At 40.3% G+C, this 25,895-nt stretch overlaps 1 protein-coding gene across 1 annotated transcript; it reads right to left on the bottom strand.

Annotated features, from left to right (window-relative positions):
* Nucleotides 1–1,715: 1,715 nt before the first annotated feature.
* Nucleotides 1,716–25,640, bottom strand: marchf9 (membrane-associated ring finger (C3HC4) 9). Its single transcript, XM_063465337.1, has 4 exons — nucleotides 23,796–25,640; nucleotides 8,743–8,898; nucleotides 5,925–6,117; nucleotides 1,716–3,291 (listed from the first exon to the last, which is right to left on the bottom strand). The coding sequence occupies exons 1-4, from the start codon at nucleotides 24,153–24,155 to the stop codon at nucleotides 2,960–2,962; spliced, it is 1,041 nt and encodes a 346-aa protein (XP_063321407.1). The 5' UTR covers nucleotides 24,156–25,640; the 3' UTR covers nucleotides 1,716–2,959.
* Between the last annotated feature and the right edge of the window lie 255 nt (nucleotides 25,641–25,895).

Genomic DNA, 25,895 nt, shown 5'->3' with positions numbered 1-25,895 from the left:
TTTTTTATTATTGCCTCCCCTGTTTCCTCTATTAGTGTTCTGTAGGGTTGTTTCCTGTTTTCTTTGATAGTTTTCTCTGGGTTTCACTTCCTGTCTGTGTTGATATTCACTTGTTATATACACTGATAGTCCTGCCCTCCTCTTTGCTTTGTTGCATGGTCTGTTATGTTCCTGGTGGAGTTGCTTAGTCATGCAGTTTGTTTCTCACCTTTTGCTGAATAGTCTGCTTTACAAACCAGTCTTAAACTACAATAGTACACTACACTCCAACATTTGCAACATGTTATTTTTATCCTTTTAGTCTTTTAGTCCTTATTCATCCTATATTGGGGGTGTGTTTGAATACTAAGGTTTCTAAGTGAAATGGCATTGAAGTATCTGCATGGGGGCCACAATAAGAGCCTTTTGAAGTCTCCAAATACTGAAGAAATGAGCTTCAGTGCTTCCTGTCTCCCCTCCCTCAAAAGACGATAGATTTAATCATCCTTTATGAGAAGAGAGGAGGAAATGCCATCCTGTTATTCACAGCGACCGACCATCTGACTGTTCATGAAGATGATCAGGAAGACTGGCAAAGAGGCGAATATCATGTAAATGTTATTATAAGTGTGTTTTTCATTTCATGCCATAATCTGCTGAAATGTTGTCAACAGCAGCCTGTTAAACTCGCAGCTGAACTCTGAAAATCACACTGCTGGAACAAAATCTGCTGCTTATCGACGAGCCGCCTCGCACGAAGCTCACAGATTTAAATAGCCGAGCTACTTTGGGCTGCTCCCTTATTCACCAGGGGTCACCGCAGCGGGTCGCTCCGCATGTTTGATTTGGCAGATTTTTACACCAGATGCCCTTCATGACACAACCACCAGGGGATTTGTGTCTCCTCCCAGAACCAAACTGGGGATCATTCGCTCGTTGTGGGGCTACCAATCAGAAAATCGGTGAATTTGATTTAGCTATGAGTGCTCAGCTAAAGGTGCTGCATAAGTCTATTTATCACTTGTTAGGAGACCACGACACTATGATTTATATAAATTCTCCAAATCCACATGATGATCTACATTCATTGATCAAAATGCATTTAAGGTTCACTTTGCATTAGTTATCTGTTGCTGCATTGCAGCCTTTCGTGAATTAGTGTTTACTTTGGGGAAGCTGGGATAAGTGACGCATGAGACAAAATTAGATTTATAGCTTCGCATTAAACTGAATCAAGGAAGAGTGAAGGAGTTAAACTGTGTCATCTCTAAAAGCAGGTAAAACAAGATAAATAAAATAAGATGTATTACATTATATGGGCTCTATGATGCTTTGCCTTTAAAATGTCTAGCTTTTGTAACTGATATTTTCACTGTTGGTTCCTTCATGAAACAAGGAGTCGGTTCTAAGTGTGAATGTGTGATAAAGAGGGTTTTTCTTAACCCCTGATAAATTCTCCTTCACACCTTTACTTCACTGATGGCAAGAACAAGTTAGGAGAAGAAGCTGAAAATTATTGCATTAAGTCAACTTTCTTCTGATTGGTCACCTGTTAAATGGTCTGAGATGACCATGTTAGGGACGCTCTCTTTCTCTGACATCATACAGAGCCAAGAGTTGGAAAAAACATCCTGAAATTCAGTGTTTAGATCAGTGTGAAGTCTGAGCTTTTAAATCACAGAAATTATTTGCACATGAGCTGACCTCATTATTTGAAACTTTGGTCATGTTTAATATGAATATTCACCATAGTAACAGTATATAGATATATGACAGAAAAAGAGAGAAATAAAACAGACTTGATCCCCTGTAAATAGGGTTAATCAAGTTTTAAAAAAAAATTTCTAAATGAAGGATGTCCCGCTTTATTTCCAGCACATCACTACATTTCCACACCAGAAAAACAATGACACACTCAACCAAACCATGCGTTACGCTACAGGTTGGGTAAATAAGAGACTGAGTGAGACTGAGAAGTAAGAGATCATCTGATCCCCGTTTTTTTAATCCAATAATTTAACTTATTATCAAATCTGAATCAGCACACAGCAGCAACAAACTGTATTTTAGCTGAAAGAGCTGTAACACACTGCCATTTGTCCTGCTGACAAAAAGTTGGTGCAATGAAATTGGATGTTTATGTGTTTATTTTGGCAAGCACCATTCGAAATAGAGCAAATTTTGTCATGTGCTTATGTAATGTGATCAAGAATAAAATTATATACCCATGCAAAATTCCCTGTGAAATGTACATACGTATCTTTATTGCAGAAAGGTTAAAAGTGTAACTGAAATCTTACTGATTTCTTTATTTATTTTTTTAATTTTTTGTTTCTTTTTTTTCATTTTTCTTTTTTTTTTTTTTTTACTCATTATGACTTATTGTCCTGTTGTCACCTCTGTGGAGCCCACATGTTTGTTTAGTTTCAGTTTTCGGTCTGTTTACCAGCATCGGTTTAGCTTGTAGAAATTTTTTTAAGATCATTATACATAGCTGTCTGGAAATGCTTGGCATGTATGGAGTTACATGATTTCCTCTAAAATCATACATCCGTACAAAATCAAAGTGAGTAAAAAAAAAAAAAAAACAAGAAGAAGAAGAGATACAAATCAAACCAAGAGGATTAAAAACAGAAAGAAAAAAAATGCTTCTGTGCATCCTGATATTGAACTGGAAAAAACGTCTCGTCATCTTGGATCAGGTTTGTAAAGCCTGTTCACATGTTTCACGTTTGATGTCTTTTAATGCTTTTTCATCCTGTATTTTCATCAGTTCTTTAATTATTGAAAAGGAGCATCTGGCTTTCTTTTGTTGTATGAAACAAGAGGAGAAACCCTCGTGTGTGCTGTCTGTTGATGCTCCGGGCATCACTCAGCTCCTCACGGGGCTCCTGTTACTTAGTCTTTAGTATTCAACATCAAGTCCCTCCTCTCATTTACATCGGGACACAAAAGACGGGGTCTCATCCTGTCGTGCCGCTCATACGGTGGTGACCCTCATCACCACCTCCCGGTTGGCGGCAGCGCTGATCCGCGGGTCGTTGGGCCTCAGCTGGCTCAGGATGTGCAAGATGGTGTATCCACAGTGGTGGTTCAGAATAGTTCTTAGCCTCCTGCTCGGTCGCCCGCTGCTGCTGCTGGCCAGACCGTGAGGGTTACCGCGAGAGCCTCGAGCGCCCGTCTTACCGCTCGAACTCACCGGGTCGCCCAAGTCCTTCGATTTCTCATAGTTCAGTACTTTCCACTGCTGATTGACAGCCTGCCATCGCTTGAAGATTCGATACACCGACGATCCCTCGTGGATGATTAGGCCTGGGTGGGGAAGAAAGCAGAAGAAGAGGCAGGGTGAAGGACAGTGCATGGAGGCAGGAGATATTTCATGAAAGGTAGCCTGGAGCTGCATCAGCACCACAGGTAGAAACTTTCCATCTCATCTGTGGTTGAGAATAGACAGTTGGCAGTAATCACAGTACAGATATCTGATGCCATCTGTTCTCACTGTTGTCTTAGGCGGGCAGCTCGCAGTTACACAAGAACAATCAAGCCAGTCGCTCCAAAAAACCCCCCAAAAAACAGTCTCTTGTAGTCTGCAACATCATCAAAAATTTGTTTGGCTTTTAGTGTAGTTGTTATCTCCTACCTATGCACCATCTGCCTGCTTAGTGTTGTAATTGTGCATGACCTTAAAAGCCAGAAAAATGTGAGCCGAATACAAGCTTTCATCCCCGCGCTAGTTTGTCCTTGCATAATCCAACTTATGTTTATTAATATTTTTGTCATTGCACAGTGCATCCTGTTTTTCTTTGCTCTTCTTGATGTTGCATAATGCAGCCTAAGCCTTCGATCTACATCTTTTCATGTTTTCAGCTCCTGCAGTCGACGACTCCTGTGTGACATTTTCACACCTGCACCGAGGCTGGCTCCAAAAACAGAGTCAATTCCCAGCCTTGAACTTTTCTAGGATTTACCAGATGGAGGTGGGGTGTGAGAATTGGACATTAGCCGGTTTGTAACCTTTATCAACTTACCAATAACGGACTATAGTGACAGAGTGCATCAGAAAGCCACTAAATCTGACCTTGCACTCTTAATATTATATATTTATCTTAGTTGGACAAACTGAATATGCTCCCTCTTAATAAGGATGATTCAACCTAATGTTAATCAACCAACAATATGAAATGTTTAATCAAGCCATGGAAAATTTCACCTTCATACTATGAATATTTTCAGAATTACAGCCCCTCGAAGTACACAGGGATGGGATGAAATTTGACACTTTTTAAATTCATTCAATTTAACAGTGTTTTTGAGCTCTCGTCATTAATCCACACAATATTTGTAGTGCTAAAAAACACATGTAAACTCTCTTAACCACGTGAAGCCTGAACCATTTAATAATTGGCATAAAATTCTAATTCTTTTGAAACTGGAGTGTTTATTGAACCTTCTGACAAATTTAAAAGAGGAAATTAAATGCCGCTTTGATCAGGAAAAAAACAGGATTAAAAACTACAACGAAATAAATGTTACATCCACTCCAAGTGTCACGATCTAAATCTAAGACTACCTTAAATATTAATTTTGTTTAGCATTATTTGAGCATCGGTATCATGAATATCATTTCAATAAATTTAATCTCTGTGATACAGACATGACATGTGGGATAGGTGGCTGGCAAAATTAGAGCATGTCAAAAGTCTTTTTTTTTAATTTAACAACATTCACCGAACACTGAAATGACACTGATGTTCACATGTTCTATATAATAGTTTAGACAGATCACACAGCTTTATGTCCAGAAGGAGTTTTTCTAAATCCCTGAAGGGCCTGGATCGCAGAGGGTCTCGGGGTCAGTGGACGCCCTCTTTTCAATTTGTTGCTTCGCTGCCCGTTTAGCCTGTAGCAATTTTCTTTTGGCTCTAATTCCCCTTTTTCTCACCTAACTAAACTTAACAGTGTACACCCACTCGCTGTGACCCTTGTGGTCACCGCAGAGTCCTCATCTCCCGGCTCATCTATCGATCCTGAGATCAGCTGTGATCAGACTGTCAAGATGTCCTGAATCTGCTGAGAACAAATCAAACCTCTACAAGCACTTGCATATGCTTGATGCTGGCACAAAGCTAGCCATGAACAAGTGTTTGAAAACCTCAGAAAGACTTCCTATATGTTTGTCATGGTCATTATAATATTTGTTGTTTTTCTTATGTTACTTTTGCGTTTCTCCATGTCATCCTGCATTCTGGGTTCACCGATCAGTGTTAGTCATTTTATTTTGGTTACTTCCTGTTGTAGGTTTTCTTTCTTTCCTCTTTCTTGTTTGTCTTCCCTTTAATTGTTCCCATCTGTGTTTTGTTCTACTATCAGCTCTTTGTGTAAGTATATGTAGTCTTTGTTCTTTGTGAGATCATCCGTTTACCTCTCAGGTCCATCTTTCCCTGCACCTGTACTTCCTATCTCATGCATCGACCTTCTTAGTTTGTGTTGTAGTTGCTTTTTTTTTTTTTTTTACTTTCTGCTTCCTAAGTCATGATTTGGGTCCTCCCGTGCTCTAATCTTGACAATGTCCTTTTTAAGAGGGATTCAAGCAGTTATGTGTGCAGATTAAAATGTTGGTGTTTTATTCTTTTCTGGCAATCACAAAGCTGCTGTGAAGTAATGAAAATTGATATAACAAGTAAAATAATGCATTGCATTTAAAAAAGTAAAGAATATGTGTAATGCATGACTTTTTTGAGTAATGACCCGATTTCTTTGATCTCATGTGTACAGCCTCCTGCAGCTTCTTCACCTAAATAATTTCCAGTAGTGCAAACACATCTGAAGCTGACTATTTCCTGCTGTGTGCTACATGACAGAAACAACTATATCACTTCCCAAACGTTCACTTAAGAAAGCATCTTATGTTTGTGTGTCAGTCTTGTGTCTCTTTGTCTTTTTACCTATGCAGACGATATCCATGAAGCCGTACATGCCGTAGCAGATTTGGAAGAGCAGGTCCTGACGTTGCCACTTGGCTGAGGGGCTGAGGGAGGACCAGATGAGCCAGGAAATGCTGGCGATGAGGAACAGGGAACCCAGAATAATGGCTGCTATCTGCACCTTCTCAATGACGGTCAGAGAGATGGCCTGCCACTGAAGGAGAAAACACTTTAAATCAGTGGTGGGGAAAAAAATCAGGTCATTTACAGGAACAAAAGTACCAGAGGAACAGTGTAAACATACTCCTGCACTCAGAATAAAGGCTATGGCTTTTATAACTATATGATTAACTAAATGTCAAACCTAAGTGTGAACAAAAATGATGTGATAACATAACCCCCCCCCCCCCCGATTAAAACCCAGTACAGAGACTAACTGAAGTTAGATGGCCGCTCCTCCCTGAGCCTGGTTCTGCAGGAGGTTTCTTCCTGTTAAAACAGAGGTTTTCCTTCCCACTGTCGCTAAAGCGCTTGCTCATAGGGGGTCTGTTGGGGTTTTCTCTGTTTTCTTTGTATTGTTGTAGAGTCTTTACATTACGATATAAAGTTCCTTGAGGCAACTCTTGTTTTGATTTGGTGCTATATAAGTAAAAGTGAATTGAACTGAATTTATATCTCTGACTCTAATAGAATAGATTTACATGATTCAAAGATCAAAATAATCCATGTTAATCCCCCCAAATCATATTCTGTCCGAAACAGAATATGATTTGTTCCCTTCCTTTCCCTTTAAGCAAACCTGCCTGTGATTGGCTGCCCCTCACAAACAAAAGGTTTGAACATTAGATGGGTGTCATGTGTGTGCTCGCAGCAAAACTGTGTGCCTGAACCAGCTGTTGAAGGGATATGGAAATATGCCAACAGACCCCCATTATCTGAAAAACTAATATTCACCATAGTAACAATATATATATATATATATTTATACAGGAATAAGAAAAAACTAAGTCAACAGGTTTTAATTAGATTTAAAACTAAATAAATAAATGAATAAAAACAACAGGGACTCGTTTAATTTTGTCATCTATGAATTTATAAGCATTTATTTTTGTCTTCACTCCCTCTAAGCTTTACTTCACGTTTGCTGTCATTTTTTCACAAGTTCGGCTTTTTCTAGAATCCAGAATTCTCCTTTTTCTGTTTCTGTGGTTCATCGTGTTTGTCTTCACCTATGACTTTTTACTCATTTTATCGACCTTCGCTTTTCCTTTGCCGGTCTTATTTTATTATTAAATTCACGGGTTATAAGATTAGCAGATTCAATAGATAGTAGAGGTTAATAAATTTAATAAAGATCACTCTCACACTAATTTAGAGTCTTGATTGGTGTGTTTATATTCCTTCTGTGGCTATACACTTTTAATAAAATAATAGTTTGCCTCCTTTTTGAAATTATATGTCCCATGGCTCCTGCAGAAGTACTTACTGCTGTTATAAGGGCTCAAAAGCAAAGAAAGACACACTGAATTATAGCTTTAAAGCTTATCTGTTAAATGGGTTGCTGGATATAAGACCTAAATGGAGGACACCAAGTATTAGGTCACAAAAAGGAAATAAAATAACAAAAGAGGAAGAAGAAGAAGAAAGAACCCAGAAGACTAAACTCAACTGAGATGCAAAGAAACAAAGAAAGGACAACTCAACAGGAAGAGAGGGGAAACCAGGACCACACACACACACACACACACACACACACACACACACACACACACACACACACACGACAAGACACAAGTGGAAACAATAAAGACAGGGCAGACCATCACAAAGGAGGAAAGCCACAGACACAGGAAGTAAATGCACAGGAGACACCCGAGGAAAAGCAATTACCAAAACATAACAAAACAGGAAGCGGAAACAATAAAGACAAGGGAAGAAGATCAGAGGGAGACAAAAACAAGGAAACACTGGGGAAACCAAGAAAGCACGAACATGAAAAGAACGAGCAGAGGGACCAAAACAAAAAAACACAGAGCCTTAGCGTTATCACACGATTTCCCCTGTAATCTGTTTACAAAGCAGTTTAAGTCTATTAAGTCTTGTGAAGCTGAAAGTGCAACACTGGAGTGTCAGAATAAAGCAGCACAGCGTGGACATGCAAGAGTACCTGCAAGTTGTGCATACTTAGTCACACTGCACCAATCTTCTACATTACATCTCACCAGAGAGAGAAAAATCCTCACATTTGACAAGTTAACACACACACCAACACACACATGGCATCTTTTCAATAGGTTTTAGAGCGATTGGCTGCCTCTGAAAAGGAGGGCAGACGGACAGTGACGCAGAGGGAAAATGTGTCAGCACAATATGGCAAACAGTCCTCACACCACAGCGACGGCTGAGAGATTTGTTCAGGCAAAAGAGTGTTGGGTCTGCTGCAGCAGCGTTTGTATATTTTATTATGAAAGGTTAGCTGACAGCAGCAGCTCCTCTTTCCACGTCATTAAATCTTCCTGCCTCCATCGCTCATGTGTTTTAGGAGCTAGCACCTCAGAGAGGAGAGAGCATTTTGTCATCATTTCCATATTCACACGCCATCATCATCTTGTTTATGTGGCTGTTTATCCAATACTTTGAATCTTAGTCAAAAAGCACGTTGGACAGATCCACGCTGTGCTGGTTTGTTTGTGCAGTCACTGTGAGTCATCTGGACAGACTCACTATCAGTGTTTTTAGATCAAATTGTGCAACAGTAATAATCACAGCAAGGGGTGTGAGGCTTTGTTTTTTTCCCAGACTTCAGCGTGTTTGTGCTGCAGACTCCCCTCGTGTTTACCTGCAGTGGGTTCTTGGTGCTGATGGCCAGGACTTGGTACTTGAAGTAGCAGAGCTCGCAGCTCCAGGAGCCTCTCTCGCTGATCCAGCGGATGAGGCAGGGCTGATGGGTGCAGCGCACAGAACCGTCACAGCGGCAGGGGCTCAACAGCTCACCCTGCAGGACACAAAGAAATAAATACATCAAAATGTTTTCTCATCTTATTCAGCACAGCTGTGTACCTATTAAAGCTATTTGAGATTATATAGAGCAAAGACGTGGAGGTGAAGCTTGGGGAGGAGTTAAAAACAAGAAAAAAAAATACATTTAAAGCCAAACAAAACAAACTGCAGTGCAGCTTTGGTGCAATGAAGATTATCCAAAACTGCAGAGTGAAGAGACTTTCTTTGCCAACAACCGTAACTTTCCTCATTAATTTGCAACATTCTGCTCCTTTCTGGCTCCATACTTAAATTCTGGACTAGTGTAGCTTTGCATGATTTACTGTTCGAAGTAATCCTTATGTGTCTTACACTGGGCTTCAGTGCAGGCCCTCAGTTCACCTCGCCTCTGTCAGTGCGCCCTAGGGCACCTGTGGCTACAATGTAGCTTGCCATCACCAGTATGTGAATGTGTGTGTGAATGGGTGAATGACTGAATGTAGTGTAAAGTGCTTTGGGGTCCATAGGGACTAAGTAAAGCGCTATACAAGTACAGGCCATTTACCATTTACCATCTGTTTAAAACAAGCTGTGTTAGCTCCTCATTTAAGCCAACTTTCTTCTGACTGGCTGATCCTGGTAAACAAAACGTTTAAATACAAAGTGGGCGGGGCTTCCATGTCTGTAATGACTCTCTTTGACATCATAGAGAGCCAAGAGTAGAAAAAACAGTCTAAAGTCTGATCTGTTTAATATGAGGATCCACCATCAAAACTATATATGCTTATAATACAGAAAATAAGGAAAACCATTAGAGTTCCTCTTGGAATTGTTTTCCTTATAAATGCACAAGTTACAATCAAATAAATAAATAAATAAATAATAATAATAATAATATTTTTCTCTTAACTTCCTTACTTTAATCTCAGGGTTGCCCAGTTTTTATGAATTCATAAATTCATGACTTCAAAGTTGGAAACCTTCACAGTGAGTTGTTTGGATAATATGCTTTGAATATTTTTTTTTTTATCTACAACAGATAAACTATAAATAAATGTAAGTTTTCTGCACTTAAAACATTTAAGCACATTAATTTTAACAGTGCTCTCTAGAATACATGTATGTCACAAACACTGTATAAAGTATTTCTTATCTTTTATTTTAGAAACGTGCACGTTAGAAGTGAAACTGAAAAACGAATAGCAAACAAATACTCATCCCTTCAATCAAATATTCAAATATTCCAGTCACACAGCGAGCGCTACAGATTGCTGGAGCCCACACAAAACAGTCTGGACTTTGAAAAAAAAAAAAAAATTCTAATGTTTGTGGTTATTGTTTGGACGGAGGAGGATTTCGCACATTGACTCATATGTTGTGGTGCAGAAGAGATGATTGGTATGTCGTCAACAATATTAAATATAAAAGTTCAAACAAAGAAAATGGCAACAAAGAAACACTAATTTTACTCTGTTTTTCAAACTTGCTTTGCTGTGATTTCGGAAAAGCTGAGTGACATTTCAACTCAAGTTGAAGTTTTTATATAAATAGATAAATATTTAAATTACATAAAGAGACTGTATTTGAATAGGTCCACAGTATAATTAAGGAAAAAATATACCATTTTCTCTGAATTGTTGATCGTCACTCCTAAACTTGTACATTACCTGTTTTAGCTTTGTTTTTATGAATGAATTAATACATATTTTTAAAAAGCACACTTTTTTTTTACATTTAAAGTGCCAACAAGGTTTTATGTGTGTGTAGTTGGATAAACTGTTCATGTGTAAGTTAAAAACACCAAACCATCAGTTTGTGATTATTATTCATCCCATCAGCTAATTTTTGGTTTGTTTGAAGGGAAAATTAAAATCTTGATAGAGTGACATGAATCATCTCCGTATAAAATGAAAACGTGTCTTTATGACTCATGTCACACATGAAAGCCGAGGACGGTTTTAGCTTTCTATATCAGGGTGGGCTTTTAGGAATAACAGTCAGGAAACAAAGAAGGCGTGCATAGCCCAGAGCTACGTAGGCCACATGCTAGAAACCCCCCCTCCACACACTAACACTTCACTGAACTAATCTATTCAACACAAATTAACCATTTGTCCCAATCGATACACAAGTCGGAGGAGGTTACATGGTTGTGTGATGTTTTTATAAGGATTTGGAGTGATTGTGTCCAGTCTGAACCATCTGTGCGGTGGAGGGTCCGCCACCTTCAAACAAGCCAACACGAACAAGACTGTGGATGCAAGTGGTGGAAATAAGCTTCCCCTGAAGGGTGTCTGGGCTAAGCCTTAGAGACAGAGTGAGGATCTCGGCCATTTGGGAGGGACTCATTGTTGAGCTGCTACTCGTTCACATCAAAAGGAGCCAGCTGAGATGGTTTGGGCATCTGATTAGGATGCCTCTTGGGCACCTCCCAGGCGAGGTGTTTTGTGCCTCGGGGCAGACCCAAGACATGATGGAGAGATTACATCTCTCGGCTGGTTTGGGAATGCCTGGCTGTCCTCCTGGAAGAGCTGGAGGTGGTGGCTGCAGAGGGGGAGGTCGGGGCATCTCTGCTCAGACAGCTGCCCACGCAACTCAGAACCGTATAAGCAGCAGAAAATGGATGAATGAATGGTTTTTCTATGTAAGGAACTCATTTGCAATGGAAAGTCCAAAGAACATAAACAGTACAGAAGATCTGAAAAGTGACGCAACCAGAGAATTGCCTTAAGCCTGCATTTTTCTTAATGGATTCCAAGGGGCAACATTGGCTTCTCTAATGTCTCTGTGGCCTCAATAAACACTTTATTGATGACTTTATGGGCTCAATCACTAGTTTAGAGCAAGAACATAAAGTCTACTATATCAATAAGAAACTGTTTGCGAATGAGCATTAATAAAACCAGTGTCTCTAACCACATCACATCATGTAATCATTGTTCTCTTCCTAAAGGGGGTTGTTAAACTAAAGTGCATTCAACAGAAAGTAAATAGCACTCTTTGACATTGGTGCAACGTATTAAATTCACATAAATTGTCTTTTCAAACAGGTCAGGATAACTCACTCCTCTTCAGCTGAGGTTACATAATTTATTTTTTATTTTTTTTGACTTTGCCTGAAGTCTGACCAGCCATCGCAAGCGACAGTGACGCCAGTTCAAGGTCTAAACATGTACTCACATCAGTAACTGCTATTATTCCACCAGAACCATTTCTCATGTTTTAACAGAATAACCCAACATTTAATTGCCAGTTTGGTCAACAGTGATGTAAAAAATAAACATCGTTATCTGTTTAGATAATCAAATTACATCATTAATTATATTACTAAGAATAGACAAAGGTGCCTCTGTTGTACATCTTTCTCCACAGAGGTATGAAGAGCGATGAGAATATAGAGGCTGCTTGTCTCAGGTTTAATCGTAGTAAACTTTACTGCTGATAGAACAGAAGAGACCATTCTAACCCAGACTCAAAATAAGTGCACCTTTGTTTTCCAGAGTGCTGTGCTTCTCACTTCAGTTTACTATATTATTTTCTTTTAAAAAAGGTAGGTAGGAAAAGCAAACTTGGAAAGAGTAGCGTGCACGTTGTTATCTTTATTATAGTGAATGAATGATGAATCACCCTCCTGCATGAATCATACATCAATAACAGCCCGATTTTATGCATGAACCATGATGATAAAGATACAGAAAATGAAGTGCACTGCAAAAATAGCATATTCTGAGCATTTTACATGCCCACCACCTCACCAGTGCAAAGGGAAAAAAGCATAAATGTTTTCAGAGGTTTCTGTTTAAGAGGAGCAAAGTACAGTCATTTATTTTCTTCTTTTTAATATATAGTAAATATAAAATAAATGAAAAAAGTGAATCATGCAAAGCTCCCTTACTGGAGATCAAGAATAAAATTATGAATCTGGAAATGTGCAAAATAGTTTCTCTTTTATAAATAAGGGCAAGCAGTTCCTTGGCTTCTGTAGTTCAGGAGTGTTAATAGTCATTCTTAACATTAAGTTGTTGTTTTCTGAAACTTTAGATTATTTGGTTGTGCATCACTGAAAAAAACTCAAACTGTGTGTTGGTCTCAGGTGTAGGCAGGATGTGAAACAACCAGTAGAAACATTAAGTGAAACTAAAATGAAAAAATGTGATCTTGCTAAGCGAACAGAAATTTTCTGGAGTGATTGTGCTGATATTTAAAATATCAACTGAAAATGCTGAAAATTCTGGGTTGTGAGGTTCTTTTTGGGAGAGAAAAGTTTAAGGATGTCCTAGATTGACATCAAACACCCCTAGTGAGACATTACCACAGTTTGTAAATAGTTCTGACACATTGATGAGATCTCAGTCTTGAGGATACATCTTTCTAGCCTTTAAGCTTTGCACTTGAGGCCACATATGGGGAACTACTTCTCCACAAGGTCTCAGTTAAAATTGTTATTTCAACACGTTTTCATTACAGGCGTCCTTCGGCACCAGTGCCTCAGGTTTAGGCACTAAAATTTACTTGTTAGATTTATGGAAAATTGTGTTATTTAGGTATAAATGTGCCTCTACACAGCATTAACCCTGCACATGAACTGTCGAAAGGCATTTGTCAGGTTAACTAGTACATGCCCAAGCAACACTGTTACGCCTGTTTGTGCAGTTGGTTGTGAAATTAAGATCTTAACATGGTTGCATGAGGGGGTGTAGGTTCATAAAGGCAAAAAACAGGTCATTCTAGCCTGCAGCTAGGCAGTTGCCTGGCTGATTGCATCATAATTTATCATGTATGCTGTAACTGAAGGTTTTTGAAAATAAAATATACGTTACTGTAATGGAACCCCCCCCAGAAACGATTCTTTTATAAGGTGCTACAGGCAAACAGATCATTTTAGCCTGTGGATAGGTGGTTGCCAGGCAACCTCATGGTGTCAAAATCAAGATCAGGTGAAGTTTTAGGGACATAAGCTGGATGCCCAAATCCTGGTTTTGTGGGAGGAGCAACCAACCAAGCAAATACACAGACGACCAGTCCCCGCCTCTTACTCACTGACGGCTAGGATAGGCTCCACCCTAACCTGAATTATAGATGGATGTTTTGTGCAACCAGCAGTCCAAACCTCAACATTATATTTTTAAAAAATTGTTGAAAGAGAACTCACGTTATTTTGGATTTTTTCAAATCTGGAATCTGTTTGATTTTTTTCCAAATTATTATTTTGTAAGTCCTTTGTGTTCTCTGCTTTTCGAACTATGTATATATATAATTTGTAAAAGAACCAAAACCCGACAGATAAATAGTGCTTTTCACTAACACATTTCCTAAAAATATGTTAGGAACATCTTCCTGGAAAACAAGGTGATCAAAAAGGTTTGGCAACTTAAAAAAAAAAAAAAATTTGTAGGGGATGTTTGTCTAACCAGAAGTCAGTCCTTACAGTTATTTCTTTTCAGCTGTGCGTTATTTGTTGTTGCATTTATTGAATTGAGTTTGTCTCTGTTTGTCCTTTTTCTCTCTTTTGAGAATGCGTATCGCTGTTTGTTGAACACAAGGAGCAATATGTTGCTTTTCTTTTCATCCCAGTGTTTTTATTTTTGGTTTTGTAGCCATTGTGTAAAATAAAAAAAATATGTGATTTAAAAATGGACTTAGTTACACCATACCATTTCTTTTCTCTCTGCTGTGCACATTTTCATTTATGCCCACCACAAAAGCAAGATTTCAGCGTGTAATGAAACAACTTACTTATGAAGCAAGAAATTCACTGAGCGCTCAGCTTTTTCTCTTTTTCCTCTAAATTAAAAGGGGACCTTAATAAACTCTCCTTCCCTTTCATGCAAATTAAATGTTGTGTTTCAGCAGGGGGATTTGAAATAAAGCCTCCTGGTGAGTGAAAGCAGACTTCCCCCAAAGCCACAGTTTATTTCAAACCATTGGAAGGCTGAAATAAAATAAAATAATAATAATAATAATTCCCCCCAAAAGTCACACTCCTCTCCTGTCAGCAAAAATAAAACTGACACTTTTCTGCCCATCCCTTCACCTCCTAATGATATTCATAGAGTCCATAAGATGCAGGCTTGAGTGGCTTATGGACCAACTGTCTCTTCAGCACCGCAGCAGCACCTGAAGCCTGTTGGCATGCTCACCACATTAAGGATGAGCGCGTTCAGGCTGTCACCACCGTTCATCATCAAACATCCATTTTGTCAGGCAACTCAGCATTCGATGGCACGTTTTCATCTTGCCCGTGTGCCTCGACTGAAGCAAAGGCAGCAGAGATGGAGATGGTGAGGGGGGAGTATCACTGCGAATCATTAGTAAATCAATGAATGGGCACAGCTTGATCCGGGGCCCAGTTGGTGAAGGGCCATGTTAGCACTCTGCAACAGCAGCGGGGAGCGGTGAGGCTTCAAGGGCAGCAAGGTGAAGGAGAGAGGAGCCACTGAAGCCTGACGCCGATTCACAAAAACTCTGAGTTTAACCTCACAACAAACTACACCTCAGAGTGAACATAAACGAAGCTGGAAAACACCAAACACACCTACTGTCAGATCGATGGACCGAAATGTAAGACATGGGCTCATTTACTCTTGGCTCTATATGACAGAATATCAGAGAGCAGATATTTCTAAAGGTAAACAACAAAAAACACCTAAGCTAAAAAAACACTAAAACCTTTCAAAATTAACTGAAACTATCGACGGCATGTGAAGAAACATCAACTGTGGCGTTTTGGCCAAGAATGGAGAGATATTAACTGAAGCTGAGGTAGTGCTGGGCTGTACTCTCACATAATACCACCTTGAACCACTAGATGGTGGAGTGTCCAATCTGTTCCAAGTCCAACATGGCACACCCCAACATTACCATCGCATTCAGATGGCTCATTATCACAGCCCGAAGATCAGAGTAGCTACTTTTAGGCCTTCTCAAAAAGACTGGCCAGAGCGGGTAGTGATATTCCCAGTTGGGAAGTGGAAAAGTGTTGGTTCACTTCCGAAGAAGTCAAAACAAGATCTTTTTTTTCAACAAAGTCTTCTGTATGATAGTAAAAACCAGCACAATCACGCACTTGTGGCAACAGCACCACAACACTTGAGGTCACACAAATCAAGAGATGCAAGACCAACACAAATGGCAGCTTGCAACAGCGCATGTGGCTTCAATTTGCTGTCAGTAGTGTCGTACGGTGCCGTTTGCGAGGTATAATAGGGCCTTTTACACAGGAACTGAACCAACTGTCTTTAAATTGCCAAGGAAATATATAAACCACTACTCTAAGAAGCCATCAACCACCAGAATTTCAGACAAGACAAAAGCTGTCTGGTGTAAAACAATGATACTGAAACTTACTGGTAAATTGCTGCCACCTTGTGGAGAACGTTTGCATTGAATCCTACAGAGGGTTTTTGCAAAAATGGTCTTTATTGCAGTCAAAATTCTGGCTATTTATACAGAAGCTGTTCAAATCTTCTGTTAATGAACCAATCAGAAGAAAGCCGGCCTAAAGAGGGAGGAGCTAAAACAGCTTGTTTCAGACAGAGGATTAACTGAGTCACCAAGACCCAACATAAGATAAACAAGGATTTTTTTCAACTGTGAATCATGCACAAGCTACTTTAGCCTAATACGGAGCTGGAAATTAATATAATAAGCATCCTTCAAGGTAATAGTTTTGTCTCCTGATTAAATACGACTACATTCAGAGGGTGGGTGGGGTTCCACATTTTTTTAAGGAACATTAATAACTCCTATTAAAACCAAAGTGAGAGATATCAAATGGAATTTAATGTGTTAACTAGTACAGTTTTGACTTATATGTGAATTTTGTCTTTCTCTTACTTCCAAGCTTAGTGCTGCACTAAGCTAAGCTAAAGTAAGCTGATCATTCATGGTAGGCTATCACTGATTTTACTGAGTGCAACTATCTCTTAATTTTTTATTTGATGAGTTGTTTGGACAGGATTGTGTATCTGTATCAAGTTAAATTGAAATAAATTAATATTTTCATTTAAAAAATGTAATTACAATTAAAAGTTTTGAGCTGAAATGTGCCCTTGGCTGAAGGTTCAAACACTTAACACAGGTCGAAAACATGACCTCAGACCCAAGAGAGCACAAAAGACCAATTAACAATGACTCCCAAACAAGATAGATAATATTTCAGCCACATGTACAAATACTACGAGTGAGATGCTACACTGCAAAACAGAGCAAAACATTTTGAATTATGAGATCACAACTAAGTGAGAATCCATCTTTTTTGGCTTCAGGCTTTACACTTACAGACAAACTACAACAGGTTTGCCCCAGTGAGTGTGTTGCGGCAAAGTACTGGTCAGTAAGGCCCAGTAGAAATGTCTTTTCAATGGATTCTCATCCCAGGTATCCTTTGGCATCAGTGCCTGAAAGTTTAGACAGTGAAATTTACCTGGATTGATTTTTTTCCCTAAAAATCAAACTCAAACTTTAAACCCTACAAACTGAAAAAAAGAAGTTAGATCATGTTGATATAAAATCCTTGGATTTAAAACTGGAGGCAAAGCTCTCCAGTGAGACACCAAAGTGGTAACATTTGATGTCTTGCAACATACTTCTGTATTTTCAGCTCTTTCATGTTAACGACTGTTCACGGGAATTGGTAGGAAGCACAAAAAACCAAAAAACAGTCGGGTATTAATGAGGAATTTGAATTTCTGGCACCTAGATGACAGAATGTGTTTTTTTTCTCTGGAAAAAATTAATTTTTCTGAAAAAATTTCACTCACTAACCTGATAAAGTAGTATTTAGTCATTTTTTCTTTCTTTTTTTGTGCTGCCCATAAAGAAGGTTCATTTTTGTGTGTAAACTTAATAAAAATCTTTCATTTCCAAACGGTGACTCAGAAACATGAATCTGTTCACAGACTTGGCAGAGTACTACCTGTTTCATCACTACAGGTTTTATGCACCAGAGAGCTGCGCTTATACAAATAACACTTCATTTTTTTTTATTTCTGTCCGTCTGCACTCTGTCGTTTCCCCATCTGGCTCGTTTGACCTTCCCACTTATAATAAAAGTGTCCCGCTGCATAAAGATTGAGTTCGGCAGATGAGCCACATGCCACTCATAAACTTTAAAATAACTTGGCTGCTGACATTATAAAGATAACACAGAGAAGGTCAGAAATATACAAGGAGCTAAATAAAAGAAAAACAATATGAAAGCAAACATTTGTAAAATGTCAAAGCCGTCGTTGAGTCTCTGTGTGTGTCTGCGCTACGAGGCCGGACGGAGAAAGTTAATGTCATGATCAACTAGAGCAAACTAAAAACAAAGACCTTTAAAAGCTCTGATTATCATTTCAGACCTTTCCCTCAGGGATGTTTTAGCAGAAACTGTGATACAGGTAATGATCGCAAGTTTTGTCTAAAGGAGAAAGTGACTCATTTTATGAGGCCCCTCAAATACTGAAGAATCAGAAACCATACTTTTTAATCAAAGGCTGGTGTTGTTTGCATTCACCTGAAGTGTCACCTGAATTCAGCCCAAAATCAGGTTCAACACTCAAACTCGCTTGATGTTCGCAAATATTGCCAAGGGTCAGAGGACATAGATGAGTGAATTTAGTTTGGAGAAACCAAAGTGAGGCTGCAAAGGATGTTTGTCACGTGCAGAAGTCTAATAATGAATGAACACATAGCTGATTTTAAGGGGAATAAACAACTGCATGTAAAAACAAAAACATCCAAATAAAATCACTATAATTGGTTCCAAGGTCATCACAGATAATATCACTAATAATAAGCTGTTAAGGTTATTTAATGAGATATGTTTTTACATTAATAGTTTTGTACTGAACACCCTGTTTTATTTGGAAAAGCCTGCTTTCTATTTGAAGGATATTCTGCTTTTGTGAGTCAGCCCCCTGCACCTGAAGGCAGCACACAGTGTAAAAAACACCGAACGAGACATAAAAGGTCACATCTGGACCAGCAGGATGAACTCACACCAAAATAAATAAACAGAACATGTAGTGATAGACTATGCTTGAGCACACAAAGACACCGACTCTAAAGCACTGCCATGTGCTGTCATAGTCAAAAGAACCAAAGCACTAACACCTGTCTGTGGCACTGAATCCGTGACATAAATAATTAGAAATGGATCCCAAAATATGTTGTTTCTTTTTAAAAAAATACAAAGCTCAGTATTATTTCAAACACGTGGGCGCTGTAGTTTTACGTAAACCTTACGTCAACAGTAAGAAATAGTCAATTTCTTAGGGACTATTTCAGCAGTGGATTAATACAAATTAGGTGCTCTAGCGAGTATTTAGGACAGGAGGTGTGTGTGGCACTGATTCAGAATAAACTGTGTGTTCATGGTAATAAGGGAACATGTCACCCACTACAACAGTGTGGCTCATGAACTCCTTAACTGAAAATTTGCCAGATTTATGTTTTTAAAGGATCAAACTTGACAACCTGTCCATACCTGATATGAAAAGCGCCATATCTCACGATTCAAAGAGCTTAAACCGCTTTAAGATGACGACACCAGAGCAGCTATAGCTTCTTATTTTGTTGCGAGAATGTGCACCCAATAAAACGGCACTTTATTGCATTTTCTGTCATCTGTAAAAGAAAAAGACACGCTGAATCGTTTTGTGCTGCGCAACAGCCTCCAACAAATAAATAGTTTAAGAAAAATTCATTTTAAGGGGTAAAAAGGTCATTTACTACCAAAATTTTACATTTAAATGTTTCCCCTCTGTTAGTGCTGTTTGTGCATCTCTTTTATTTTGGTGGGACTTGCTCAGTTTTGCAGATGCTGGTGTAGATGTCTATTCTTTTTTATTGTAATGAAGCTAATGGCTCTTGGCTTGTGGTGCTCAAAGTGCTGCTACTATTACTAATAATGCTACTACAACTAATAATAATAAAAACGGAAAAACGCAGCACTAATGTCTTTTTCCAGAAAGCACGACCCCGTTACTCAAAACAGTCCACAAACCTACTATTTTCCGTCTGCTGAACTAGATGCCTGCCTTTTTTTCAATATAATGGAACTAAATGGCACTCGCATTGTGCTGCTCAAAGCATGGAAAATGAAAAAATTACAAAATAAAAATGAAAAACTCAGCTGTAATGTCTCTAAGGTCCCCGGTATTAAAAAACAAAAATCCACAAACCTCGTTCTGTTCGGTTTTATGTATGTTTCTACAGATCTACACCCACCAAGCAGACTGAATCTTCCATCTACCTGCAACGAGAGGGTCATGCATGTGCGGGACAGGATATAAATATTAATGGCGGCCCCCCTCACCTTAGCCAGCTGTCCACTTCCTCTGGTATGTAGAAAATAGTTCAGACGAGCAGCGACAACAAATAAAATGCCCATAAATGTAAATAAATGACAGCAAAGAACTGAATTAAATGGCAAGAATACAAATTATTGCCTAAAAGATGTGTAAGCTTAAGCTTTAGCATATTACACCTCCCTCTTTTTATACAGCATATTGTAAACTACACTTAACTAGGTTGTTTTTTAAAAGAGGCACAGAAGCACAGATTTTCAAATGCATGTTTTTAGCCCTTGAGCATCACAAGGCCAGTGCCATTTAATACATTTATATTAAAGACTAAGGCAGATGTCTCTACAGCTGATATCTCCAAAACTGGGCAACCTACACCAAAATAAACGAGATGGATAAACATCACTGAAGGCCAGAGGGGACATGTGTACATTTAATTTGGGGCATGAACTGTTCTTTTAAAGTGCAACCTAGATTAGATTAATGTGGTAATCCATCCATCCATCCATCCATCCATCCATCCAACCATCCATCCAACCATCCATCCATCCATCCATCCATCCATCCAACCATCCAACCATCCATCCATCCATCCATCCATCCAACCATCCATCCATCCATCCATCCAGAACTAAGACATTAATCTGTCATTGACTTTAAGGTGGATAATGCTCAATTATAGCTCCATAAGCATTACGTTTAGGGTAGCTTTGCATGATTCACAGTTCAGAATAATCCTTATTTATCTCATACTGGACCTCAGTACAGCCTCTTCCCTCGTAGCCCACAGTGGGCAGGCCACAGAAAACCCATGCTGTGGGCCCTGTGTGGGTACACCCATTCTGGGCCTGTGTGGGGTAGGTGTGGGTTTAATTCTGCCTGCACAACCACCCAGTTCACCCACTGTGGGCCCCACACAAACATGTTTCCTGGGCTGTGATGTCTTTAAGGTCTTCTTCCTTCAAGCCAGCCTTCTTCTGATTGACTGCCCAAGTTCAGGTTCATATTAGCAACATTGCTCACATCACAGAGAGTGAAGAGTAGAAACAAACGGTCTGAATTGAGTATAAGCAGCCGCATACGCCTGATGGAAAATAAGGAAATGTGTGATAGTTTATTTATAATATTAACCTCGACCACAGCCTTTCTCTTCCAAAAACCAGGTCATCTTTGTGCCTAAACGTAACCGAACCACAACAGCAGCCAGATTACCTCCTGCCAAAGTAGGCGTCAGATGAGACGTGTGTCTGGAGAGCATTTTTGGACTTCATTTGTCATTAACTTTGAAGATTTATGATTTTAATGAGCAACAGCGGCGCTCTAGAGTGCAGAACATTTAAGAAAAACAGACAATGATTTTAATTCAGATGAGCTGATTGTTTTTGTTTTCATGGGATTTGTTAACACTAATACTTAGCTAGATTTACCCTCATAACAACAAGAGGGCCAACAAACATAAAGGCAGCCTGCTACACACACAAATACACCCACACAAACACACACTCCTCCTGCTCGGATGAGCTGTCATGCATTTGTACCTCGAGGCCACTTCACAGAGCACGAAGGTGTTAATTTGGTGTGTCACTTCATGACTAAGAAAATGGTCTTCCTCCTCAGCTGCAACCTTTAGACAAAAAGATTTAGGTGTGGAAGTACCCCCCCCCCCCCGAGCTCCTGACTGAGTGTGCCTGTGGAAACACGCCACCGAGCACTACCAGAGTAAAGGGCAGGCCGGGGTGATTACCAACACCCACCTCCACCACCTCCTCTTACACCAACAAGCCAGTAATTCCCCACAAGCCCTTTTGCGACGACTTTTGTGAATCCAGACTGCGTTAAGTGGAATCAGTGGCTGAGCGACTGTACCGCGGCGCCCGCTGACGCCTTTGACAGACAGTTAATAAGGATTCGTGCTCAATGCAACCCACAGAGGAAGGTGATTATGTCTGTAGGTAATTGGCCCGCTGACAGCGACATGATCCCCGGCCCCTGTTGTGACCTGCTTGAATAATGAAATAACAATGAAATGGCAAACGTGAGCTCCCCCCCCCCCCCACACACACACACCTTGCACCCATGGAGGTATGAGGCACTTTCCCTTTGAGTAGAAAGCTGAGTGCTGTGGAGGCAAAATAAAAGCAAATATGAGCATGAGGAGCTGATGTAGTAGTGTAGTTCAGGGTTTTCCCTCAGTGCTTTGTTTGCTTGCTCTTTGTCTGGAGCTAAAAGAGGCAGCTCAGAGCCATGCTGCACGATGAGTCACCTTGCCGGAGAGCCCAGAGCCCAAAACATGAACCTTTTATTAAAGGAAGATGTTTGAGTGGGCAAGACAACAACCTGGGGTCGATCCCTGTCTGTAACATCAAATTGCCTTGTATCCAAAACAAGGCTGAAGTGATTTATACTCAGTCCTGTGGCTCTCACAATACAAACTCTCAGGCAGATGTCATAAATTAGCACATGGGCTGTAATAACACTATACGCCTATCTTAGGGAAGTGACTAAATGGTAATATCCATCTGTGCTCCTACAGGATTTACAGGGTTTCTAATTATCTCAGGCTTCGGGACTACCTGCTGATCCAGCCGGCACAGGTTTCCACACATCTGGTGAGACCAACATTTGGCCACAGACCAAAGCTACGCACTACTTATTGTTTTGTTTGGGCTCAAGAACTAGAAAGTAGGAGGAGAAAAATAGAAGCAATAATAGAAAACGTGTGACAAATTCATCACAGCCGACACCATTGTCTGACCAGGAACTGTGATCATCACAAGATCAATAGTTGATCATCGTGTTCTGTGACACATGCGGACGGGGGACAGTTGATTTACATTTACAAAATGATTGTGACTCATGCATATTCAGTGCCTCTCACTCTGTTTGTCATCCTGCAGGCCTAATTGGCTAACTTTCTTTGTTGCTATGCTGGCCGGATTTCAGATGTGTGGGAACTGCTGCCTTTCTGATTAGCTTACTTATGAAAACAGTGTTATTTAGATAACCAGATCACTGAGCAATCATCCTTCCAAAAAAAAAAAGGGAGGGGGGGGGGGGGGGAGAGAAGAAGGACAATAGTCGCCTCTAATTTGAAGCTGGGAGGACTGAGAGTGTGCTTGGATGCACAGACTGTAAAAATGTCTTGAGGCGAATTTGGGATTTTTAGGCTATAAAAATAAAACTTAAAAGAAAAAAAAATGATTTGGCCTCATCTTAGATGATCTTTTTCCAAAGGATGTATTGGAGGGGAAGGTGGGTGGGAGAGATACAAATGTAGGACAGGATGGTAATAGTAGAGACTCCATATATATATATATATATATATATATATATATATATATATATATATATACATATATATATATATATTTATACACAAATATCAAAATGGCAGATTACACTTGGAAAAAAAAGGAGCAACTTCCTAAATCCCCTCCTGATCTGGAACAATTCATGCATGGTGAAATAGCTCTCCACAGCCCCACAAAGGCTCATCCACAGCAGTGTGAAATGTGAAACAAACACGCTGCCTGCCCGCCCGCCGTCCACGTAGGACGTGGCATCAGCATCAGGAACCTCACTCTGTTTTTTTCTTTTTTTTTTTGTTTGTTTTTTTTGCTACCTGCTCTGGGCCTTGGAAGCAGATCCGGCACTGGGGGGTCCGCAGGCTGCTGGCGGTGCTGGCCAGGGACACGGCGTCCAGGCCCACTTGCAGCTTGGGCTCCTTCTCCTCAAACGCCAGGCTCCGGGGCCGCGGGTCGCTGCCGTAGTACTCCTCCTCGTCGTCCCGGGAATGGCAGTCGACGAAAGGCGGCCAGCCGCAGCCGCCCATCCCCAGACCTCGCATGGTGGTGTTGGTGTTAGTGTTGGACCGTCTATCTGTGTCTGAGCTGGACTGTCTTGAATCGGATCGCATAAACACCAGGACTTTCAGTTCATTAAAAAACATGCGGATTCGATACTTGAACATGTTTGGCCACATAAAGAATCCGAAATAAATAAATTAAGTGTTTTTGTCTCCCCTCCTCTCCCTCTGTTATTGTTATTATTATTATTACTATTATTATTATTATTCATACATCCGATATGTTCATGGTTACTGTAGTATTTTCTACGATGCCACAACTGCTAATTGGAAAATCCAGAGAGGAGATAAAGGCTCTCGCCCCACTGATGGCATGTGTGTCTAAGCCAATGCGGATGAAAGATTTTCCCTTTCAGCTGGCCGACACACTCTTTCAATATTCATTACTCAAACAACTCAGCAAACGCCGTCTATCTGCGTCTTCCACCGCACCCCAGAAAACATTACAACTTGCACGGTTTTTGATTTCCACGGTCCATTTTCCTGCGCTCTCAAATACACCTTTTGTTATTGTTGTTGTTGTTTTGCTTTGTTTGGTTTTGTTTTCCCACACGCACCGAGGCTCGCGGCAAAGAAAGAAAGAACGAAAGAAAGAAAGAAAGAAAAAAACAGCCTACATGTTTTTTTGCTACCCGAAGCAGAAGACCGCGAGAGAGTGGACGAGTGGAGGAGAGAGCAACACAGAGCCAGGAAATAGAAGATGGGATGTAAAATACAACGACATGCCATCCACACAGCCACATCTGAGACTCTTGTCAAGAATCATAATCCAATAAAAATAGAAAAGAAGAAAAATTAGGGTGCGGAAGATGAAATGGAAGTTTGATCTGGATGTGATTATAATGTCTTTTTTTGTCCCTCTCACTGTAGCATCCCAAGCGTCAGATCATGGTCCCCCCTTTTTTTCTCCCTTTTCTCTCTATTTCATCTCCTTTTTGTAAAGCCCCGGCTTGATCCACGAAGAATCCGTGCCATTCACCCCGACAATCCACGTCGACATCAAAAACACAATCCTGTGCATTTGCATTTCTTCTTTCCGTCTCTCTTTCCCCCTTGTCTCTCTCAGCAGCCTAGCTGGAAACACGGCAGCACAAAAACACCCGAAAGCCCCGTGCTTCCCATCTTCGCTCGATGTCCATCAGCATTTCATTGCAAGCCCAGAACACGGGAGGCAACGCTGAAATGCCAGAGAGGCAGAATAATAAAGGCACCCTGCGATTTTTCTAATTAGAGAGAGAGACGGGGAAGACGCGTGAAGATGTCTTCGTTTCCGACAGCAATTACACGGCAGTAATGGCATTGATTATTGGATCAGATAGATGGTGGTGATGATACTGCTGGCGCTGATTTTCCTCCTCGAAATGGTCGGCTTGGAGATTGAACCAACGCAGCAGCTACTTCCGGAACAGGGAGAGAGGCGGAAAAAAATAAAAGACTGTCATCCCGTAAACACGTCGCTGCTTTTCCTCCAGCCATCCGTCCGTTTCCCGATGGTTGAAACGCCTCTCCCCGTGCTCCCAGCGGCTGGGCAGGGAAGGAGCTCTGGCTGCTTTATTATTGACCAGGCGCCGCTGTCCAGGGTGCTGATCTCCCTCTGCTGACGTGCGCGCTGCGGCCACATGCGCCGGGAGCCCGCGAAGTACAAACCCGCACCAGGACCCCTCTGCTGGGGACACCCGACTAAAACTCTAGCAAAGGTTAACCCTACAAGTTCAGAGGAAGCTTTTTAAATAAGCAGCTTGGAAGAAAAACTCAGTTTAAAGGAGGTGCAGGATGTAACGAAGGTGTTTCGTTACTTGTTTAGAGTAATTTGTATCTTTGTTTTAGGTAACCCTAACCCCAGTGGACACTTTTCCG

Source organism: Pelmatolapia mariae, linkage group LG20 (assembly GCF_036321145.2).
Source record: "Pelmatolapia mariae isolate MD_Pm_ZW linkage group LG20, Pm_UMD_F_2, whole genome shotgun sequence".
Lineage (NCBI taxonomy): Eukaryota > Metazoa > Chordata > Actinopteri > Cichliformes > Cichlidae > Pelmatolapia > Pelmatolapia mariae.
Note: the sequence above shows the minus strand (reverse complement) of the source record. Positions and strands in the feature narration are given on the sequence as shown.